The 19,713-nt window shown below is 41.2% G+C and overlaps 1 protein-coding gene across 1 annotated transcript in view; it reads left to right on the top strand.

The window, feature by feature from the left end:
* The window catches only part of F13a1 (coagulation factor XIII A chain), a 163,161-nt gene extending 145,328 nt beyond the window's left edge, over window positions 1-17,833 (top strand). Inside the window, exons 14-15 of the mRNA XM_036186755.1 lie at window positions 7,702-7,838; window positions 16,715-17,833. Coding sequence (XP_036042648.1) covers window positions 7,702-7,838; window positions 16,715-16,868 — 291 coding nt within the window. The 3' untranslated portion in view covers window positions 16,869-17,833. The remainder of the gene's footprint in view (window positions 1-7,701; window positions 7,839-16,714) is intronic.
* Window positions 17,834-19,713: the final 1,880 nt, after the last annotated feature.

The following is a 19,713-nucleotide window of genomic DNA, read 5'->3' as shown; positions in this document are numbered from 1 at the left end:
TACCAATTGCATTTTTGTCTCATTCTCCTCCTTATTGTGTGAACTCGAGCAAAGAATGTAGCTTCTCTGGGCCTCCATTTCCTCATCTGTAAACTCATAGTATCTACCTTTCAGCCTTGTATAGATTAAATGGCTTGGTACAAGTTTCTACAGTGACATATATTTTAAATCCACACTGTCTATATAGTATGTGTTAGCCCAACAAAGGTACCATCAAAGTCTGAATTTTTCAAATTTTACTTTATTTTGATTCATTTAAGTCTGACATAGCCACCTGGGGTAGTGACTACCATCTTGGTCAGCATGGACTTTTATATGACTTGACCTTGGCAGAACTGTTGGCATCATTTAGTAAAGACAACCTATGTGTTAACAGAGAGTAGTACCAGCTCTGGAGCTGGTGAACAGTTTACAAATAAACAACTGCTTATTTCCAGCAGTGACCGTGGGGTGAGTAGGAGGGATGAAATTCAATTTCCAATGATACATGGAAGACATGATTGAAAGCATTTCAAATAAGGACTGTAAGGTGAATCTAATAAATTGTGTGAATCAAACTGCCAACTTAAGTCATTTTTACTCTTTCTCAAACTTTTATTTCAATTTCTTCTGTGTGTGTGTGTAAGGTAGTGGGGGAAAAGAAAGGAGAAAGAATGACTTTTCTTTTTGCCAAAGAATCCCAGTAACTACTCATTATAATGAGCTTGTAGAAAGGGCAGAATTCGGTGCTTTAGTATTGATGAGTACAATTACCCTGGGAAACTGTTGTATTACAGGTTGATTTTTAAAATAGATACTTTAAATAAAATAGTTGTATTAGTTACTTTTCTGTTGTTGTGATAAAACACCATGACCAAGAAAATTTATAGAAGGACAAGTTTCTCTGGGTTTACTTGTCCAGAAGAATAAGAGTCCATTGTGGCAGGGAAACATGGCAGCAGTCAGGCATGGCAGTGGGAGCAGGAGACTAAGAGATCATATGCTCAACCACAAGTAGGAAGAAGAGGGCAAACTGGAAATGGGGTGAGGCTTTAGACCTCAAAGCCAAACCTGAATGAGTACTTTGTCCATCAAAATTGCACCTCCTAAACCTCCCCGACAGCACCAACAAATGGAGACTCAATATTCCAATGCCGACATCTCATTTAAACCACAAAGCAGTGAAAACACCAGGATTGTGAGATGTGTGTAAAAACGTGAGGTATTTCCAAGGACAGCATGTCCTAGGCTCTTTTCTCTGGTCCCTGTCAAAAGCATCTCTAAGCTCAATACCATGAATGTTGTTCCTCGACCTAAGATCCTATAGATTACCCTGAAGTCTCCTTTTATTTAAGGCTTTATGAGAATGAGAGAGGGGGAGGAAGGCAGAGAGGAAGGGAGAGAGGGAGGGAGGAAGGGAGGAAGGAAGGAAGGAAGGAAGGAAGGAAGGAAGGAAGGAAGACAACAATATGACATTGAAATGTTTTTGCAGCATGAAAAAGGTGAACTGTTCAGAATACAGTAAGAATTCAACACAAACTCTTTCTCCCACATAGCCATTGCTTTCTGCTCCACAGACACCATCATATCTCTTAAGTCATTAAATACCAAGAAAATGTTCTATTCTCTTCTAAGAAAATGGGGGGAAAAAAATGGCTACTCAAAATTTCAAGCAGGACTGTTGAATGTTGGAGAGTTAAGTATTGTATTCAGGTTGGTTTGAGTTTGTATGATTCAGCATCCTCTCAAGAGTCAGAGACAGGAAGCTGAAATTCTAGAGGCAAGATACAAATATAAGAAGATAGATACCAAACTGTTGTTAATTACAAAAGAAATACACAACAGCTTGACCAGAGCCCTCTTCCATCAACCACTCCTCTCCAGTCTTCTCCTAGTGACAGTATTGATATTCTCAATCCAGACACTAATTGCAGAGATAATACCTGGAAACAAACTAATTGGTGTGACACATGAAATTAGCCAAGAGGATTCTGTATTATGATCATATTCAGAACTGATGCCCATCCACAAAGGAAAAGTGCACCGGGCAGCCTTTCAAATACATGTTGGGCATTCTTAATCCAAAACTCCAAAAGCCAAAAATGTTTGAGCTCCAGCCCACCATGCAAAATGTTCCAGAGTTGGAATATTTCACATTTTTTTTTTAATTAGAAGCAGTCATCTAGTAAAGTGGATATAGAAATATCCTAAAATTTTCTACTTTTTTTATTCTTTTTTTTTTGTTTTTTGAGACAGGGTTTCTCTGTGTAGCTTTGCGCCTTTCCTGGATCTCACTCGGTAGACCAAGCTGGCCTCAAACTCACAAAGATCTGCCTGGCTCTGCCTCCCAAGTGCTGTGAATAAAGGCGTGCGCCACCACAGCCTGGCACACCTAAAATTTTCTATGCCTCTGAAATCTAAACTTCTGGTCCCCAGTATTTCAGATAAGTGAATATTCCCTGTTATAGTCTTCAATGACCAGAGAGGGTATGCTTTTCCAAAATACAGGGACCATCCTGGGAGTTAGTGCAACAGCATACAAGGGTTCTTTTGGTTTTTGTTTGTTTGTTTGTTTGTTTTGTTTTGTTGGGGGGGGGTTGGTTTTTCGAGACAGGGTTTCTCTGTGTAGCTTTGCGCTTTTCCTGGAACTCACTTGGTAGCCCAGGCTGGCCTCAAACTCACAAAGATCTGCCTGCCTCTACCTCCCAAGTGCTGGGACTAAAGGCATGCGCCACCACCGCCTGGCTGTTTTTTTTGGGGGGGCGGGGATAGGAAGGGTTCTTAATGTGGAGTTCATGGATCCTAGAAAGTAATAGATAGCCTTCATGGGTCAGAGTGAATTCCCTGAAAATGCAATCATGTGGCACTAGATACATCTGTATGGAGAAAGTGCTAACAGCAGCTGGCAGTTTTATTTCCCTTTAAATACTACTATTTTGATTAATTAAACTTGTTCTTTCACAACTTCATAGAGGTATGTAAAGCCTTCTGACCACTCTCACCCCAACCCTCTCTAATCTCCCTCCCACTCCTGTCAACCCTCCTCCTCCCTAAAAGTCCCTTTCCCACATTCACATCTTTTTATTTTCTTTTGTGATTCACTGATTTGAAGCAGGGCCCTCTGTGTGACCATAGATTTGGAACTGTGTATTGGAGCCTGCTGGGCTCACCTTTGGGTGCCCATTAATAGACAATGGCTGCTCCTCCCCTTAAATCCATCAGTAGCCAATAGTTTAGCAAGAATGGATAGTGGTCCATGAATCCCTCCTAGATCCAAGATTGACTGTTGACTTGCCCAATCTGGTATAGGCCTGGGAAAATTTAGATTCATTTTCTAAGAGGCTTCTGCTCATCCTTGTGATGACCATGGCAAAGGCAGATGTATAAAAATACTTCCCTCAGAAAGAATTAGAGTCATTACAGCAAACATTCTTACCAAAGGTGTCAATGTAGCCTTCTCTAATTTAGATAAAACTTCTATTTTTAAAATTCCAGTGAGTTTTGAAGTTATTTTAATGGGAAACACTAGGATATAAAACTGACAACACCATATGAAACACTAAAATGGGCCAAGTCAAAACACCAGGGAAGAAAGGACAGATTCAGTCTTTCAGTATTTTGGGGACAAGAAAGGACTTTGCTTCCTAAGGGATAGTTGGCAATTTCTAGATATTTGTAGTTGTTGTCATTTGTGGGGTGCTGTTGGCTCTTGGCATCTAGTGGGCAGAAGCCAGAGATGCTGTTAAATACCTCCATGACACAAGACAAACCCCATAGCTGAGGTTCATCTGGCTCAAAATGCCACTGGTGCTGAGGTTAGAAAACCCTGGTCCTGAGTTGACTATTGGTTTTGCTGAAGCCTTCAGATCAGGCTACTCCATTCACACGGTATCACCCCAGAAGCTACAAAAGCAACTTCCAGCTCATGCACCCACACTTTCATTAGTTGGCCTATGTCCTCCTCACTGAACCTTATTTATTTTCAGTTTTGTCAATGTGGCTTCAAATTCAGTTCTGGCTTCACCATTTGAAAAGCTCCCTTGCTCCTAGAGAGCCTGTGGATATCGGGACAAAGTGGATTTGGTTGTTTGGTTACTACTGGGTTGTTGTAGTTTCCAGCATCCATGGCCATCACATCCTGGGTTCTATGTTGAGGCTCTCTCATATTAAGACTTGAATTTGAATCCTATTCTGGTCAGTAGCTTCAAATTTTTGTGTAAGATACTTATTTCATAAAAAATAAAATGCCAGCACAAATGATCCTGCCTCAGAAAACCTTTTCCTCCTTAAGGGATGAATATGGTATAAACATCTTGTTCCTGTATGACTTGGAGTTGAAAGTAATGTAGCCCTTGTAGAATTCTCATGAACCATGCTTTTCAATGGAGCTAGTCCTTAATAATGAACCAGAGTACTCAAAATAAAGAAATTACAGGCTCTACCATTTGGGATTGTAGCTTCATGATCTGGAGTGGGCTGAGACTTCCATAGTTGTAACTTCCCACTGGTTAAAGTTATGGCCTCTTTCCAGCACATAGTCCTTATCTTTAGATATGCCCACTGCTGTCTCCATCATTATTAGACATCTCTATCCTTAATGCCCCTACACTTTCCTCTCTACCCACTATTCCTAGGAAATGGGGACATGAAATGAACACGATGAATTGATTGAAAGTTTTATTTTTCTGGTAGAATTTTTTAAATCCCATAGACATAAATTTAGTTACAAACCAGAAAAGCAAAGCCGTAAGATTTTATTCCTAGCTGTAAAGTCAGTAAGCAAGGGTCCCCTTCTCCAGGCAATGTTCTTCCTCTTAATCTCCATTCATAAGAAAGTCTTATATCTGTGTGTGTTTTCATATATTATACACTGGCTAAAGAAACAGATGTAGTAATGGCAAGTTGTTAAATAGAAAACTCAAGCAACCAAACTGCTGGGCACAGGATAGATACTGGAGTCAACAGCAACACTGATATTTTAAGAAGCTTGAGTTATAATCTCAGGGCAACTTGCAAGCTGATTTTTGTGCATCATCATCATTACCACCATCATCATCTCTTTTGTTTTCAAGTGATTTTAGTTTTATATAGATCCATCTATATGGCAATCCAGTCCATAAGCAGACGAAGAAATCTCAGTGCTGTTTGACCATTTTCCAATACATTGATTTTGTATTTAGAAAGCCTTCTGAGTATGTGGCACTTACTAAATATAACAGAAAGGAATATACAAATATAAGTCTTCTTTTAGAAGCATCAAAACTGAGTCTACTTACAGTTCTCAAAAGAAGTATAAATGGCCAGTAGCCACATAAAAATAAATAGGTTTAGCAATCAAGGAAATGAAAATCAAAACTATATTGATTATAACATTTAGAAGGCAGCTTAGCACCATTCCACTTTAGTATAACAACAGGGCCTAAGATACCTCCTCAACCATATGTTTTTTGATGGGTTTACAGTACCAGATATGAATATCCTCTTGTGAAGGAGGGGTTGGGCCTCAGATCCAGGCAGAGGATGGTTGGTTACTACCACAACAGCTGTGCACAACATCTTGCTTGGAAGGTTAGTGCTGTCGACCACAAGGTTCACAGCTAAGTAAGACCTTGATGCCTTTTCTACCCCTACCTGCTCATATAGCACAAATTCTACCCTAGCTTTGATCAGAGAATCCTTTTTTGGTTAACAGTAGTGATCACAAAGATGCAAGGGTGTTCAAGGTGCAGAGAATAAGTTACAGTTAGGTATTCATCTGCAAATGTCAGTCACAAATATATCAATCTTCTAAAGCTCAGGTCTGAATGAAGAGGGGGGGGGTGTGAAATGTAAGAGCCAGAAGAAGAGTGCTTTTGAAATCCTGACCTCTTGGCATACATAGCATAGGCAATACAGGCATGACTTCATAGCATTCATGTAGCTATCAACAGTCACACATGGATCAGAAAGGTGCTCACTGCACTCTACTCTTTCTGAACTATTGGCAATGGATTCTACATGTGGGGGGGGGCTGTCATTATCTTCAGTTGTGTACCCAAATAATTGTGATCACCAGGTACCAATGGAGAGTTTATAATCTGTGTTGCACAGATTTGTGCATTGTTTAGCTCCAAAGATCTCAAAAAGGAAAAAAAAAGAGCACAGCAAAAAGTTATGAATGTGGGAAGGGGACTTCTAGGGAAGAGGGGACACAGTATGAGCAAAAGGGAGATTAAGCAGTGAGTTACAGTAATCAGAGTACATTTTATCCATGTATAAAACTGTCAAAGAACAAACTCAATAAACATTTTAATTTTTAAACTGCATTATGATTCCATCTTACCCTAGTTAGAGTAGCTATCATCAAGAAACAAACTATAAATGTTGAGAATATAGAGGAAAAGGAACTCTTATACACCATCAATAGAAGTGTATACTGATACAGCCACTACCAAAATCAATATGGAGGCTTCTTAGAAACCTAAAATTACCATATAACCCATGTATACAACTTCTGGGTTTATACCTGAAGGAATTTAAGTCAGCAGACCAAAGAGATACCGCAACGATAGCAAAGTTGTGGAATGTGCAGCCTGGTTATCCATCTACAGATGAGCAGATAAAGAAAAGAAGGTATATACACACAACAAGACAGTTTTGTTTATCATAAAGAAGATGTCATGGAGGAAATGGATGGAGATGGGTGATCCATATGTTAATCCAGACTCAGAAAGGCAAATATTGCATGTGTTCATTCATATGAAGAATCTAGATTTTTTTTTTAAAGCATGAAGTTGAAGGGAGAATTTGGGAAGAAGAAGGTGACCAGCAGGCAAGGGAGGGATAGTAAGAGAAGTAATGTGGGTTGTGACCAAAGGACATTATACACACACACACACACACACACACACACACACACACACACACACACAAATATGGCATAACAAAGCCTGTTATTTTACATGATTAATAAGGATTGTAAAATGGAGAAACATAAAGAAAATTGAATATTTGAGTGAGTCATCCAAGACCAAAACCTGAGTAACTGTCATACTAGCATTGAGCCCTGGTTGTCTTAGAAGATGCTCTGCCAAGTTCTCATAGTTTAGGGGATTGTCCTGGGTAAACTTTGCACAAATGAGCGCACATTCTCTGAACTTCTACCCTCCTGGACTCAGATGTGGCTGCAAATGAAGCCTCCTGTACCTATTTTAGCACAGAGGTTCCTCTTCTTCAAGCCTGATAAGGACTTTCCTTATGGCTCTTTCTAACATTTCAACAAGAAAGCACAAGCCTTTGCAGTGTTTCTTGACTTTAGACCTCTAGAATCCCTCATGACCTGCCCAGGAAATTTTAGTTCTTTCCAGAAGCAAGGTTCACTTGGAATTGCCCTCACTTTGGAAAGCTGTTGCTCCACAGGACACACGCCTGCCTCCTGCTGACAGAGAGCAGCCAGTGGTCACAGCTATTAACCTCAGCTCTAATTAGAGGAAGTTTTATAATGAGGAGAAGGGTGTGATTGTAATTAGTAATGTTCCATCTTTTCCTCGATAGGTATTGCCTAGTCAAAGCAATAGTCTCTCCTCCTTTCTCTGGTGAGTTGGCGAGGAGTAACCACACTGTAAAACTTCAGCAAAAAAAAAAAAAAAAAAAAGAAAAGAAAAGAAAAATGCCTGAGGAGATGGCAGCAGAAATGTTGTACTGTGGCTGATGAGCTGTGTTGTCATCTAACTTGTTTCACAGGTCCGAGGTGCTGCTATGGTTGGCTCTGATATGGTTGTGACTGTTGAGTTCACTAATCCTTTAAAAGAAACACTGAAAAATGTCTGGATTCACTTGGATGGTCCTGGAGTGACAATACCCAAGAGGAAGCTGTTCCAGTAAGTACCAGGACAATGAAAGAAGCAGTGGAGAGATAATGGAAAGTCATCTCTCTCTCTCTCTCTCTCTCTCTCTCTCTCTCTCTCTCTCTCTCTCTGTCTCTCCCATTCTCTCATTCTCTCTCTTTCTCTCATCATCTATCTATCTATCTATCTATCTATCTATCTATCATCTATCTATCTATCTATCCTCTATCTTCCTCTCCTATCTCTCTATCTCTTATATTTAATCCCAGTGAAACTGACAAGTTGCCCCTCCTTATGGACTATTTCTGTGGGGTATGGTGGGAGCAGGGTTGTACATTTCTACTATTAAATCCTTTATATCACCTTACTGTGGTGTAGATACAAGCATATGGGACTTTAAGAGGTATAGTTGTTTGCTCCCATGATATATATGAAAAGAGAGTCAAAATTCTGACCTAAGATAGCTCATCCCAGAATTCAAGTTTAGATTATTTTGCCACACTACTTCATCAGGAAATCAGTCAATGCTCATTGAATATCTTCAGTCTGTCAGATATGATGGGGAAAGATGTCCCTTTTCATATGTCTTGTTTTCTGACTCCATCCTCCAGATTTTACCAATGGTCTCTGCCTAGAACTCTTGGCCTCCATTGCTGCTCTTTTAGTTGATCCTGAAGAAGTCTTGATTTAGTTCTGTCTTTGAGACAAAGATTACTTTAGCCTAAGTAGTAATGTAAATAGAATTCTGCCTCTTCTATGCCCAGCCTCACCAGGCTTCACCCAGCAGGTCTGTCTCTGTCACCTCTCTTAACAGATTGATGCTCACACAGCAGTTCATGCCATGACCAGGTAGCTCTAACTGCAGAAACAACACAACCTTTCTGTGTTCCCATCTTACCAGTGATCCTAATTTCTTGACTGACACAAAATAAGGCCCATTTCTCTTCATCTGGTGGCTTGAAAATGTTTACAGAGAGATTTCTCTTCTTCCTTGAGTCTTCCTACCAAGGACCAAAAATACCTGACCTTACTTCATCTTTCCCACCTCTAATGTGATGCTAGCTCCCTCCCTCTCTTTATACTCCAATTTGTCAGTGTTTCTCTTAAAGTGTGACATCCAGAATGGATCCCAATCTTGAGGTTTATTACTTTCATTTCTACCACAAATAAGTCCCTGTCAACATCAATCAATCTAGCACATTTCTTGGGGGTAACCTTCTAAGGCATAGAAAGAAGTAGGGGACTCTGGAAACTGCCTTATGACCCTATGTACTGGGAATTTTCCCAATGCCCTTGGTAGATCAGGCCTCTCTGTAAGCTGTAATACAAGCACCAGGCCTCACTCAGGCCTTCTGAAGCACCCTTATAGCTCAGAAAGAGCTCTCCACAATTCTTTTCAACTACAGGGCTTACACCTTCTGCATCCCATCATTGCAGAGTAGCCTTATTGCAAATACAATAAACAATAGAGAAACTTATTTGAGTGCTTTTTAAAAATGCAAACACAAGCCATAACAACCTCCCTATGCTAATAAGAAAGTCGCAAGGGAAAAAAAAGAATTAAATTAGAAATCAACGCCAGCTCAAGGAAGAGGTCAATAGCAATAGCCCTGCTTCCATCAGAAACGAGAGTCTCCCTCACCCGTTCTCACACCTTCCCACTCCAATTAGATGCAGGAATTGCTCAGGCAAAGTAAAACACGTTCTCTGAACAGCCGCCTGCTCTATCCAATCTTTCCTACTTTGTACACAAGCTTTCTCTGGGATGCCAGAAAGTCCTGCTATACCCGCATTTTACCATCCAGGGAATTCTACCTTGATCTAGGCCAGCACATATGCTATGGTTTATATAAGTGACCCATAACATTCCACATGAAAAAGTCTTAAGGGGGATAGATAGATAGATAGATAGATAGATAGATAGATAGATAGATAGATAGGTAGGTAGACAGACAGGAGTTATTGGTCTGATACATGTCCCCACCATGGATATGTTACTTTCACTTGAGGTTCAAAATCTTGGAGCTACACAACCTAGGACTTAACCTTCTGAGCTGTGAGCAGAAGGTTTTTAAGTTCATGAACAGCTTATGTCAGGCACTTCACTATTGTGATTGAAATCTAACTAATACAGCATTCAAAAGGATGCTATGTCCCATAAAAAAGATGAATCTGCATAGTACATTGACCTATCATAGGAGAGGTGTAGAGGTCAAAGCTCACAAAGTCTAGGAATGTTTTGTTAATGTCTGGCACTGGGGTATGAAGAGTTAGGTAAATCAAGGAAACAGGGCATGAGGGCAGTTCCTATAAGTAATACATCCTCCACCCACCTTGGTTTAAAGTATGATGAAGCATGTACAGCTAACACCTAAGTTTATGGCAGATGGGCCCAGGGACAGGCAGCTAGGACTCTGTGTTCATCAGCTGAGGATGCTACCATGGATATTCTAGTGAATGGGAAGTTACACAACAGACCTTTATTGTCCAGTGTCCTGAAGCCAGAGTAGTCCAAGGTCAAGGACCAGATAATTGGGTGTCTCTTGAGGACCCTTCTCAACTGGCATATAATTGTCTCCTCACCAGATTTTCTCATGGAGAATGAGAAGGTAGGTAGGCACTCTGTACCTCTCTTCTAAGTCCTCAAATCTTATCCAAAGGTCCTTGTCTCACAACCTTATCTAATTAATTTACAAAAGCTTTGTCTGTAAACATCATCACATTGAGGTCAGGTTTCAACAGAATGTATGGGAAAAACAAAATATTCAATCCATAGCAGTCCTCAATCTCTTATGGAAAGTCAGACTTAGAGTATTAATCTCTCCAAGCAAGGGAAGCTTTCTTCCTTCAAGTCAGAAATTGGGGCATGCAGGGGGTGGGGAGGCACGGCATCAAAAGAATTTGTTCTTAGGATCTGGGTTGAAAACTTTCTGTTTCCTCCTGCCTTGGGATACACATTTTCAACTAAGACCAGAGGCAACCAGTACCCACTTCCATAGGGCCAGATAACTAGAAACATCTACTGTGCTTGATGTCACTCCTACATCTAACCTAAAAGTACCAAATTCACGTAGCTATTGAACCCCCTTATAATTCCATAAGCCCTTTCCAAGGCTACAGGAATCTGGGATCTTAATAGTCAAGGAATTATCTTTGTCCTTCCCCTAGATATTTGTCTACTTCATTATCTAGTACAGAGAAGCTCTTAACCCAGGAAGTAAAGGACCTAAGGCAGGAACTAGTAACAGGGAATCAGAACCAGGAATACAGAAAGCAGTGCTCTGCCACTGTCCCCATTCAGCACAAATCAACATTCCTGTGGCGTGGTTTACCTTCTGGCATCCGGCTCTCAGCCCAGCTCCCTCTCACCTCTCTCAGTCATTCAGAGGTCCTGCTTCAGGTGACCCTTAGCTTTTAAGTTTCTGTATTTGATACTTCCAGAATATTAACTAATAATTCTTTTAGACATGTTTCTGTCTTTGAAAACACGATCAGGTTCAATGAATTAATTCAAGAGAAAAAAAGAAAAAGAAAAACCCAATGTGGTGATCTGACTTTGTACTTAAATCCTCAGAAGCTAAAAGCTAGCCAGTGAAGAAACCACAGGTGCTTGCAGCTCATTGTGATGATAACTGCATTTGCCTGGGTGTGCTTGAGATGATAAATGGTCAGGACATCTTGCTGGCTCAGCACGTTCCGCAGCATCATTTTTCACAACATTCTCACCCAGGAAATAGGTTTATTCCAACATTATTCCACTGACTGAAATGGACAAATGATTTTTCTCCTTTCTGTTAGGCATTTATCTATAAGCAAAATGCCCCACATCTGAATTTTCATATCTGGGTATCTTCATCTGTATACCTATTATACAGATGGTTTCAATAATAAGAGCAAAAGAAGAAACAAGGCTGGAGATTTTGTTTGTGGGGGAGGCAATTTCCTGCATTACGCCAATCTATAATAGAGCCTGAAGGAGGGGAACATTTTTTTTTACAAGGTGGGAGATTGACTGATTATATGGGAAACCTCTGGTGAGAGGACAAGTGGATCCAGGGAGCAACAGCAGAGCTGTTTTGAAATAAATATCAGAAATAAACCCACATGCACATTGTACATTCACTGTACGTTAAGGACTGAGCACCGTGTCAGGTGCAACATGCAGGCAACAGGAGCTGTCCTAAACAAACAGGGCTCCAGCAGAGCAAGCAGCAACCACAAAGATGGAGGTGACATCAATGAGAGTAACAATGGTACGTTCCTAACCTCTCTTGCCACAATGTTGAGGACAGAGCAGCTTTAACTTCCCTACCTGCTTCTTGCCCTGTTCGATACTTAATACTTGTCACCTTTTTGTAAACAAGCAATAGCGTAGTCAGTGTTTTTCAAACTTTGCATCATGAAGTCAATTTAAAAACAATACTTATATAGAGATTATGCATTTCACATACTTTGGTTTCTGTTAAACTGGCTGAAGTAAGGTGGAGAGCCACAGCTACACTGAACCAAAATAAGGAAAAACATTAACTTCTACGAAATCATTTTGGGACATTCTAATTTTCACTGTGAATGCAAGACCTGGAGCATTGAAAGTGGTCCATGGTTCTTCCCTCTCACTGGCTGTGTACAGGGGAGGATGGGGGGCTCCACCTTCTGTGCTTGGGGCTTAAGTGCCTCTTCTCATCACTATGTCAAAACACCTGACAGAAGAAGAATTTATTGGGGCTCACGGCAGCAGCAGCGGCAGAGGTGGTACTGCATCATGGAGGAAAAGGCATGGCGTCTTGGCTCAGTGGCTCTATTCAGGGAGCTTGTAGTGAGTGCTTCAAATGCCATGAGATCAGAAAGTAGAGAAGCAGGGACAGGCTGTCACTTTCAGAAATGCCATTCCTGGTGACCCTTCTCTACAAGCTACCCCTCCCCCATGGAATGGCTCCACAGCAGCTGGGGACTGTTAGCCTGTAGTGAACATTTCACATTCAAACTGTAACAAGAGCTCATTCCCTTTTTGACCCAGAGCAAGTGGTATAACAGGCATCTGGAATGCACATCATTTTGCTGACTTTAAGTGATATTTTGGGGTTTTAACTTTACACCAAAGAGATCAAGTAAAGACATATGTTTCCATATTGTTCCATATTTCCTTCCTTTCACCCCTGTCTGAAATGACTCTGGAATCCCAGAGGCAAATGGAAACTCATATGACTACAGCCTTTAGTCACTGTCTTTGGCAGTGACCCTTCCTGGCTATCCCTTCCATAGATACTCAAGTCCTAAACTAAGTGCTGCCACAGTGCCTTTATCTCCAGGTAGTTCCAAGTGTCCAGGAGAAAGGACCTGTCTCTGGCCCTTGAGACCTCTTTTGGCAGTCAGCAGTACTGACTTCAGAATTTCTTGATGCCTTGGGTTCTTCTTTGCTGGGAATAGATACTGTTTTCTGGTCCCCCAACACATCTCCGCTCTTGAGAAACAGCCATCATCCTTTCCTCGTTCCAGTTTCCCACAACCCAAGCTCTCATCCTGGGCACTCATGAACGGTTATTTTCTTGACGGGCTCGGCCAGGCTGAGATAGGCCTCTGGGTGTCTGACACCATTTCAATACCTCATGCAAAAATCAAATCCTGATAAGAACATCTTCCTCTAGCTGGGTATAGTGGCACATGCTCACAATCCCAGCTCTCAGGAGGTAGGTGGGTCTCTGTGAGTTCAAGGCCAGCCTGGTCTACAGAGTTAGTTCCAAGACTCCAGACAGACAGACAGACAGACAGACACACACACACACACACACACACACACACACACACACACACACACACATTTTCCTCAGCACAGACTCAGGCCCTACTGATTTCCTCTCCCCTCACTTATCCCCATCTCTACATTTCCTTAACCTGGATAAGTGCCCTTCAAGGAGAAGTGAGGTGCCCTGCTCTTTCATGTGGTCATATAAGCATTCATTTATACACAGTCATGCTCATATGGTACTGACCCAAGCAGCCCTTCCAGTTCACACACCTGGGGAAGAGGGCTTGGCACAAAATTCAGCCTGTTCACTAAGGTCATCAGCACTGCTTATGGCCCCAGTTAGCAGATTTACTCATCCATAGTAAATGACCCACCAGTCATATGGTGGTGTCCCTTGCACTTGCTGCTTAGCCCTAAGTCAGATTAAAGCCCAAGGAATTAAAGCCCAAAGTCCTTGCCTCAAGGTCACCATCGCATGATAACCTGGTAAAAATTCCATCACACTATGAATTTATCTGGTAAAGACTATAGACAAAAGAGCAACTGAGCCACTCTTTTGCCATCATATAACAAGTAGAAGATCTGGTGCAGCTAAACTGTCAACTGATATTTTCTAAATCTTACACTCCATGCCCAGTGATGCTTGTTAAAATGTAAGCTGTTTGCTAAGATTGTATCATGTAAATCTCACAATGGTTCTATGGGGTAAGTACTGTGTGAGTCCTACTTCACAGACAAGACAGAAGCTGAACAATTTCCTAAGGCAGCTTGTAGAGAAGGGTCATCAGGAGTGGCACTTGTCAGAGTGACAGCCTGTCCCTGCTTCTCTGCTTTCTGATCTCACAGCAATCAAGTGAAAGAGTCAAGTCTGGGATCCAAGAATCCCAACTCCAAGGTTCAAGGAGCTTGCGATCACAAAGCAGTTTTGTATTGCCTAGACACCAGGCACTGCAGATTGCTTAGATAGCAGTGTCTGAGTTTTTAAGTGATTAAATTAATTCCAAATTGCTTTTCTCTCTATAGCTCCAACTGACAGGCAGCCATAACCATGAAATAAACTCCACACACAATAGTGTTTATTTTGGAACCCTGCTATGACCAAAATTGTTTTCCTTGATATTCTTACATAATCAAAATTTCCATTTTTCTTAATACCTAATCACCTAAAACTACTAAGAATTTATAGCATCTTTGGGGCTCCAAACCCAAAGAAGCAACACTGGCATGCCAGAGAGCCATTTGGAGCAAGTCTGCCCTGGGCAGCCTGTGTTGTGTCGCCTGCAGATGGAAACAGCCAGTTCTACTCTGGTCTTTTGACAGTTCCCCATTTTGCTTCCAGATGTTCAGGTTTCTGCAAAATTCAGCCTAACCTGCAAGCAAGAATCTAGAAAGAATCCACAACTGTCCTCAACTCCTTTTCTCTTATCTGGGCCATTTTGTTCTGTGACACTGGTAATTCTGTAGGTCCCTTAGGACTTCTTTTCTCACCTATAAAATAGGATATTGGATTAAGTCATTTCTGACATGCTGTTCCTCCATAAGCTGATGAAAAGAACAGTGTGTGTGTGTGTGTGTGTGTGTGTGTGTGTGTGTGTGTGTACATGCAATTGTGTATGCATGGTCCTGTGTGTGTGTTTAAATGCACTTGCATGTAAAGGCCTGAGGTTGACATCACACATCTGCCTCAATAACACTCCAGCTTATATACTGATGAAGGGTTTCTCACTGAACCCAGAACTCTTCTGGATAGTCGGGACAGCTAGCCTATTCTAGAGATTTTCTGTCTGAACTCCTGTGTACTGGTATTGCCACACCCACAGTAGTTAGTTAGTTAGTTAGTCAGTCTCTTTGTCTGTCTGTTTTGTTTGTTTGATTGATTGATTGATTGATTGATTGATTTGAAATGGGTTCTGGAGATCCACATTCTGGTCTTCATGGCAAGCACTTTACTCACATAGCCATCTCCTGAGCCCTCTGTTGCTTAGTCTCCCTTCTACTCTCCCTGAAAAAGACTGTCCTGGTTTCCAGGCAACCCAATATTTGTCACCCAAAAAGGTCCGAAAGCCCAAGCCAGGAGTTCTCCTTGTATAACTCTTGCAGGAAGCTCTTCATATTGAACCAATCAAAGTCATCTGCCTTCTTGAAGAAATAAAACCTGTGAAAAAGTAAGCATAATGGTCATGAAAGACATCTATTAAAGACTGTAATATGAACTGCAATGTTCATTTATAGACCAGAGAATGGAAGGCATACTTTTGTCAGACCTTATCTCTGCCCATTTGCTAATTATACAATCTTGGAAAAGTGACCTCTTGGTTTAACTGTTAAGTATCTACCTAAGGCATTGCATACATATGAACTTGCATATGTTATATCCTTCCAGGTTTATATGGAAGGATGTATGAGAAGCACCCTAGAGAAGCTTAAGTATCCCCCAGCCCTCACTAATACCAGTCATCCCCAGGAGTAGGTTGTCCATGAGATTAGGAAAGTCTCTGAGCATAGACTAAAGAGGAAAAGCGACTCAATTGTGAAGATAGATTAAGGATTTGGCAGAAAGAAAACAGCAGAAAGACATATTGGTAGAAGGAACCCAAGATGGTAGTTAAAATATAAATATGGATTACAGAGAATGATGATACCCTATTTCAGGTGATGTTCAGATATTGGGCCCAGGAGCAAGGTTCATTCTATGAAAGTTAGTGAGAGCTAATTAAAAGTGTCAGTTCTTCAGCAAGAGCTGCTGAAGGTTCAGATAGGACTTTAATCTCAGGAGAGAACTGCTGAAACAAAATGAGATAAGGCAGATCATCCCCCATGGCCTTGTCCATGGGGGAGGCCTTGGGCCAAACTGGATTTCATAGCTAGGGATGCTTAGCCAAGCTCTCGCATCCTATGGGAGACCAGCAAGTGCATCCAGGTGGAAGAAGCCATGCTTGGTGGGACTGTTGGTGGCCAGCTTTGCACAGTCTCACAAAGGTGCCTCAGTTGAGCCATAACTTGCCAAATCAACCAACTAGGTTCAAGGACCTAATGCATGGTCCTGTGGCTATCATTAGTAGAGAGAGGAAAGGGACAAGTATCTCAGACTTGAGTTCTCATAGTTCCTGATTAAGATGGGAAGCTGGGTCACCAACCTTTTCTGTGTTTTTCATATTTTCAGTGAAATCCGGCCCAACACCACTGTGCAGTGGGAAGAAGTCTGTCGGCCTTGGGTCTCAGGCCCTCGGAAGCTGATTGCCAGCATGACCAGTGACTCCCTGAGACATGTGTATGGAGAGCTGGATCTGCACATTCAAAGACGACCAAGGATGTAAATGCCCAGGAGTCTCAGGTGGACCTGGGCACAAGACCTATTGCAGTCTTGGCTATGGAAGTTCTAATATAAAAAAAAAAAAAAAAATTAGCTAGCTATTGCTTTGCTTTGGGTGTGAAGACTGAGACAGACCCCAGCATTGGGACACTATGTATTTCATAGACATGCTTTTCTAAAGCCAGGCCATTGGACAAGGGAGTTAGTTTTGAATTTCTCCACCCTCCAAAGGATCTGAGCATTAGCTTTAATTAAGCTATAATTAAGCCTTCATAGCTCATAAGAGTAAAAGTCATCATTTATCATTGCAAATGGCTACAGCTCCACATATCATAGGGCTTCCCTTGAGTAGGGGGGATGTGCCCAATACCTGGCCTCAATTAAGACTTCTGATTCCCCACTCAGTCTTTTGGGGGTAACACACTCTCTCAAAGGAGTGCATGATTGGATCCTTACAATTCTAATCCCCATTCTTGGAATTAGGTTTTACCCTCTGTGTTAAAATATTTTTGCCAGGAATTAAGCACGACATCATTTTTCTTCTTGGCAAACCCAGAGAAAGGTCTTTCATCTTGCACCTGCAGCCAAGGAACTGCCTGCCAAATTTCACAGATTACCTTGTGAGGAGATGTGGCCCCACATTAACAAATTGCATTTGTGGGGGAACTTAATCACCTAGGAGGAGATAAAGAAGCAGGTGCAGTGCTCAGATCTATTAAATAATGTAGATTATGGTGCATTTTACAGGTGTCACACTGTGACCTGATCAACAAGAATGAATAACCCTTACTTTAACCCTTTCTGGGGTAGAGAATGAGGAAATAAGGACATCAATTAGGGATTGGAGAAATGAGGAATTAGTGTCCTAACTTGGTGATTATACTCCACTTGTCTCTCTGAGAGTATCTCCCTCACACAATGACACAGGCCTAGGTTTTTTTGGTTTTTGTTTTAAGACCAAAAAAAAAAGGCTTAAGAAACTAGATTTAGTGGTTAGACACATGGAAGATCAAACAGATTATCATCCTCTTTTTCCTTCATATTTCCTATATCATGCCCTTGCCTGAACCTTTGGGTACTGAGAGGTAACATAGACTGAGCCTTGCAAATGGTCAGTTTACTATTGACCCAAGGGTGGAGGACACCAGAATCCTTTGTTTTATGTGCCAAGGCTCTAAGATACAAGATTACCAGTGTCTATTTGTAAGGCAGATTTATAGTTAGAATTTCCCATTGAAATGCCTTGGGTGTGATTTTGATCAGCTGACTGTGATTCTTAGCCAAAAAAGAAAAAAGAATGAAATGGAGGGAAAGGAGGGAGGAAGGGAGAAGGAAGAAAGAAAGGAAGGAAGGGAAGAAGGAGGGAAGGAAGAAGAAAAATAAGAAGTATGTGATAGGAAGTGAATTAGGGAAGAAAGCATAACAGAATGTTCTAGTTTGTAGCTGTGCTCCGGTTTCCTTCTAAACATTTAAGAGGTTCCTGAGCCCTCAGTACTAACCTCTGAGGGTTAGTATAAGCATAACTCCATGAAGTCATCTCCCAGCATTAGCATCTAATTCCAAATGAAATGCATTTTGCTAGACTTTAAACCAGCTTAACTTAGTATGTTGTTATTAATGAGAGTATAATAGATGCCTATAATAAAGTTAATCTGATTACATGTGCACAGAAGTAAATGGTGTTAATTTTCAACACTACATATAGCTAAATTCTCAACTGCCTAGAAAAGTCTTCTCCCTCTGCAGTGAACATCCCACCCTGAATAGGAGGACATGCATTTGCCCTTTAGGTAAAATGACTAATAGTTATTGATGCTGCCATTAGCATTTCTTGCCTTCTCTCTGCATTTTGTTACCCATTTTCACTGAAGAAGGAAGTGTACATGCTTAGCTTAAAAATCAGCTTCTAGAAGTTGAAATTTCTCCATAGATATCTGCTTATGAACAGTTTCACAAAACACCATGATGAGTGGGCAGACAGGCAGCATGGACACTTGTCAAGATAAGCACCTATTATGGTGTTAGAACAGAGATGGAAAACATATAAGAATGTTTTTTTCAGGAGCACCTATGGTCATAGCTAATCCTTCTCCATCTCCAGCAGCAGCTACAGTCTGATCCTGAGTTGGCACAGGTGAAGCCTATCCATCATACCTATCTTAGAACCAACCCATGCCTGTTGACAGCTTAGAGTCTATAATGCACAATAATACTATTATAGTATGGATCTTGTCTCTCAAAGGTCAATGTAGTCTACACTTAGTCCTCTTCATGGCCCTATTAGGAGACGATAGAATCTTTTGAAGGTCAGGTCCAATGACAGGTCTTCCTGTCATCAGAGGAAATGCTGGTACTCCAGCCTCTAATTCAGTCTTTGACTTCCTGGTCATAAGATGGGTAGCTTTACTTTTACTGTCTGCCCCAGCCATTATTTACTCACCACAGACCCCAAATCAATGGGGCCAATCAACCATGGCTGGCACCTCTGAACTGTGAGTCAAAGGAAAACTTATCTCAGGTATTTGTTACAATACCTCTAAGCAGGATAACAGAAATGCTGTCTCTCGTGGCCGTATTTTAGCAATGATGACAAACAACGTATCTCGGCAAACACCCAAGAGTGTAAGTTCTAGCTCTTGCCTGTGTTCAGCTTTGATGATTTTAAGCAAATCCTTCTTTGAGTTTAGATTCTTCTAAAGGACATAACATATACAAAATGGAGAGAAGATTGATAGATAGATCGAATTAGACAGATAAGGACAGATTTTAGGGTTTTCCATATGCTTACACCTTATCAATCCTGTAAAGAAAGCAAATATAACTATTTCCAGCCTATTAGTGAAGGATCC

Source organism: Onychomys torridus, chromosome 5, assembly GCF_903995425.1.
Source record: "Onychomys torridus chromosome 5, mOncTor1.1, whole genome shotgun sequence".
NCBI lineage: Eukaryota > Metazoa > Chordata > Mammalia > Rodentia > Cricetidae > Onychomys > Onychomys torridus.
The sequence above is the reverse complement of the archived record's forward strand: the minus strand, read 5'-3'. Positions and strand labels throughout refer to the sequence as shown.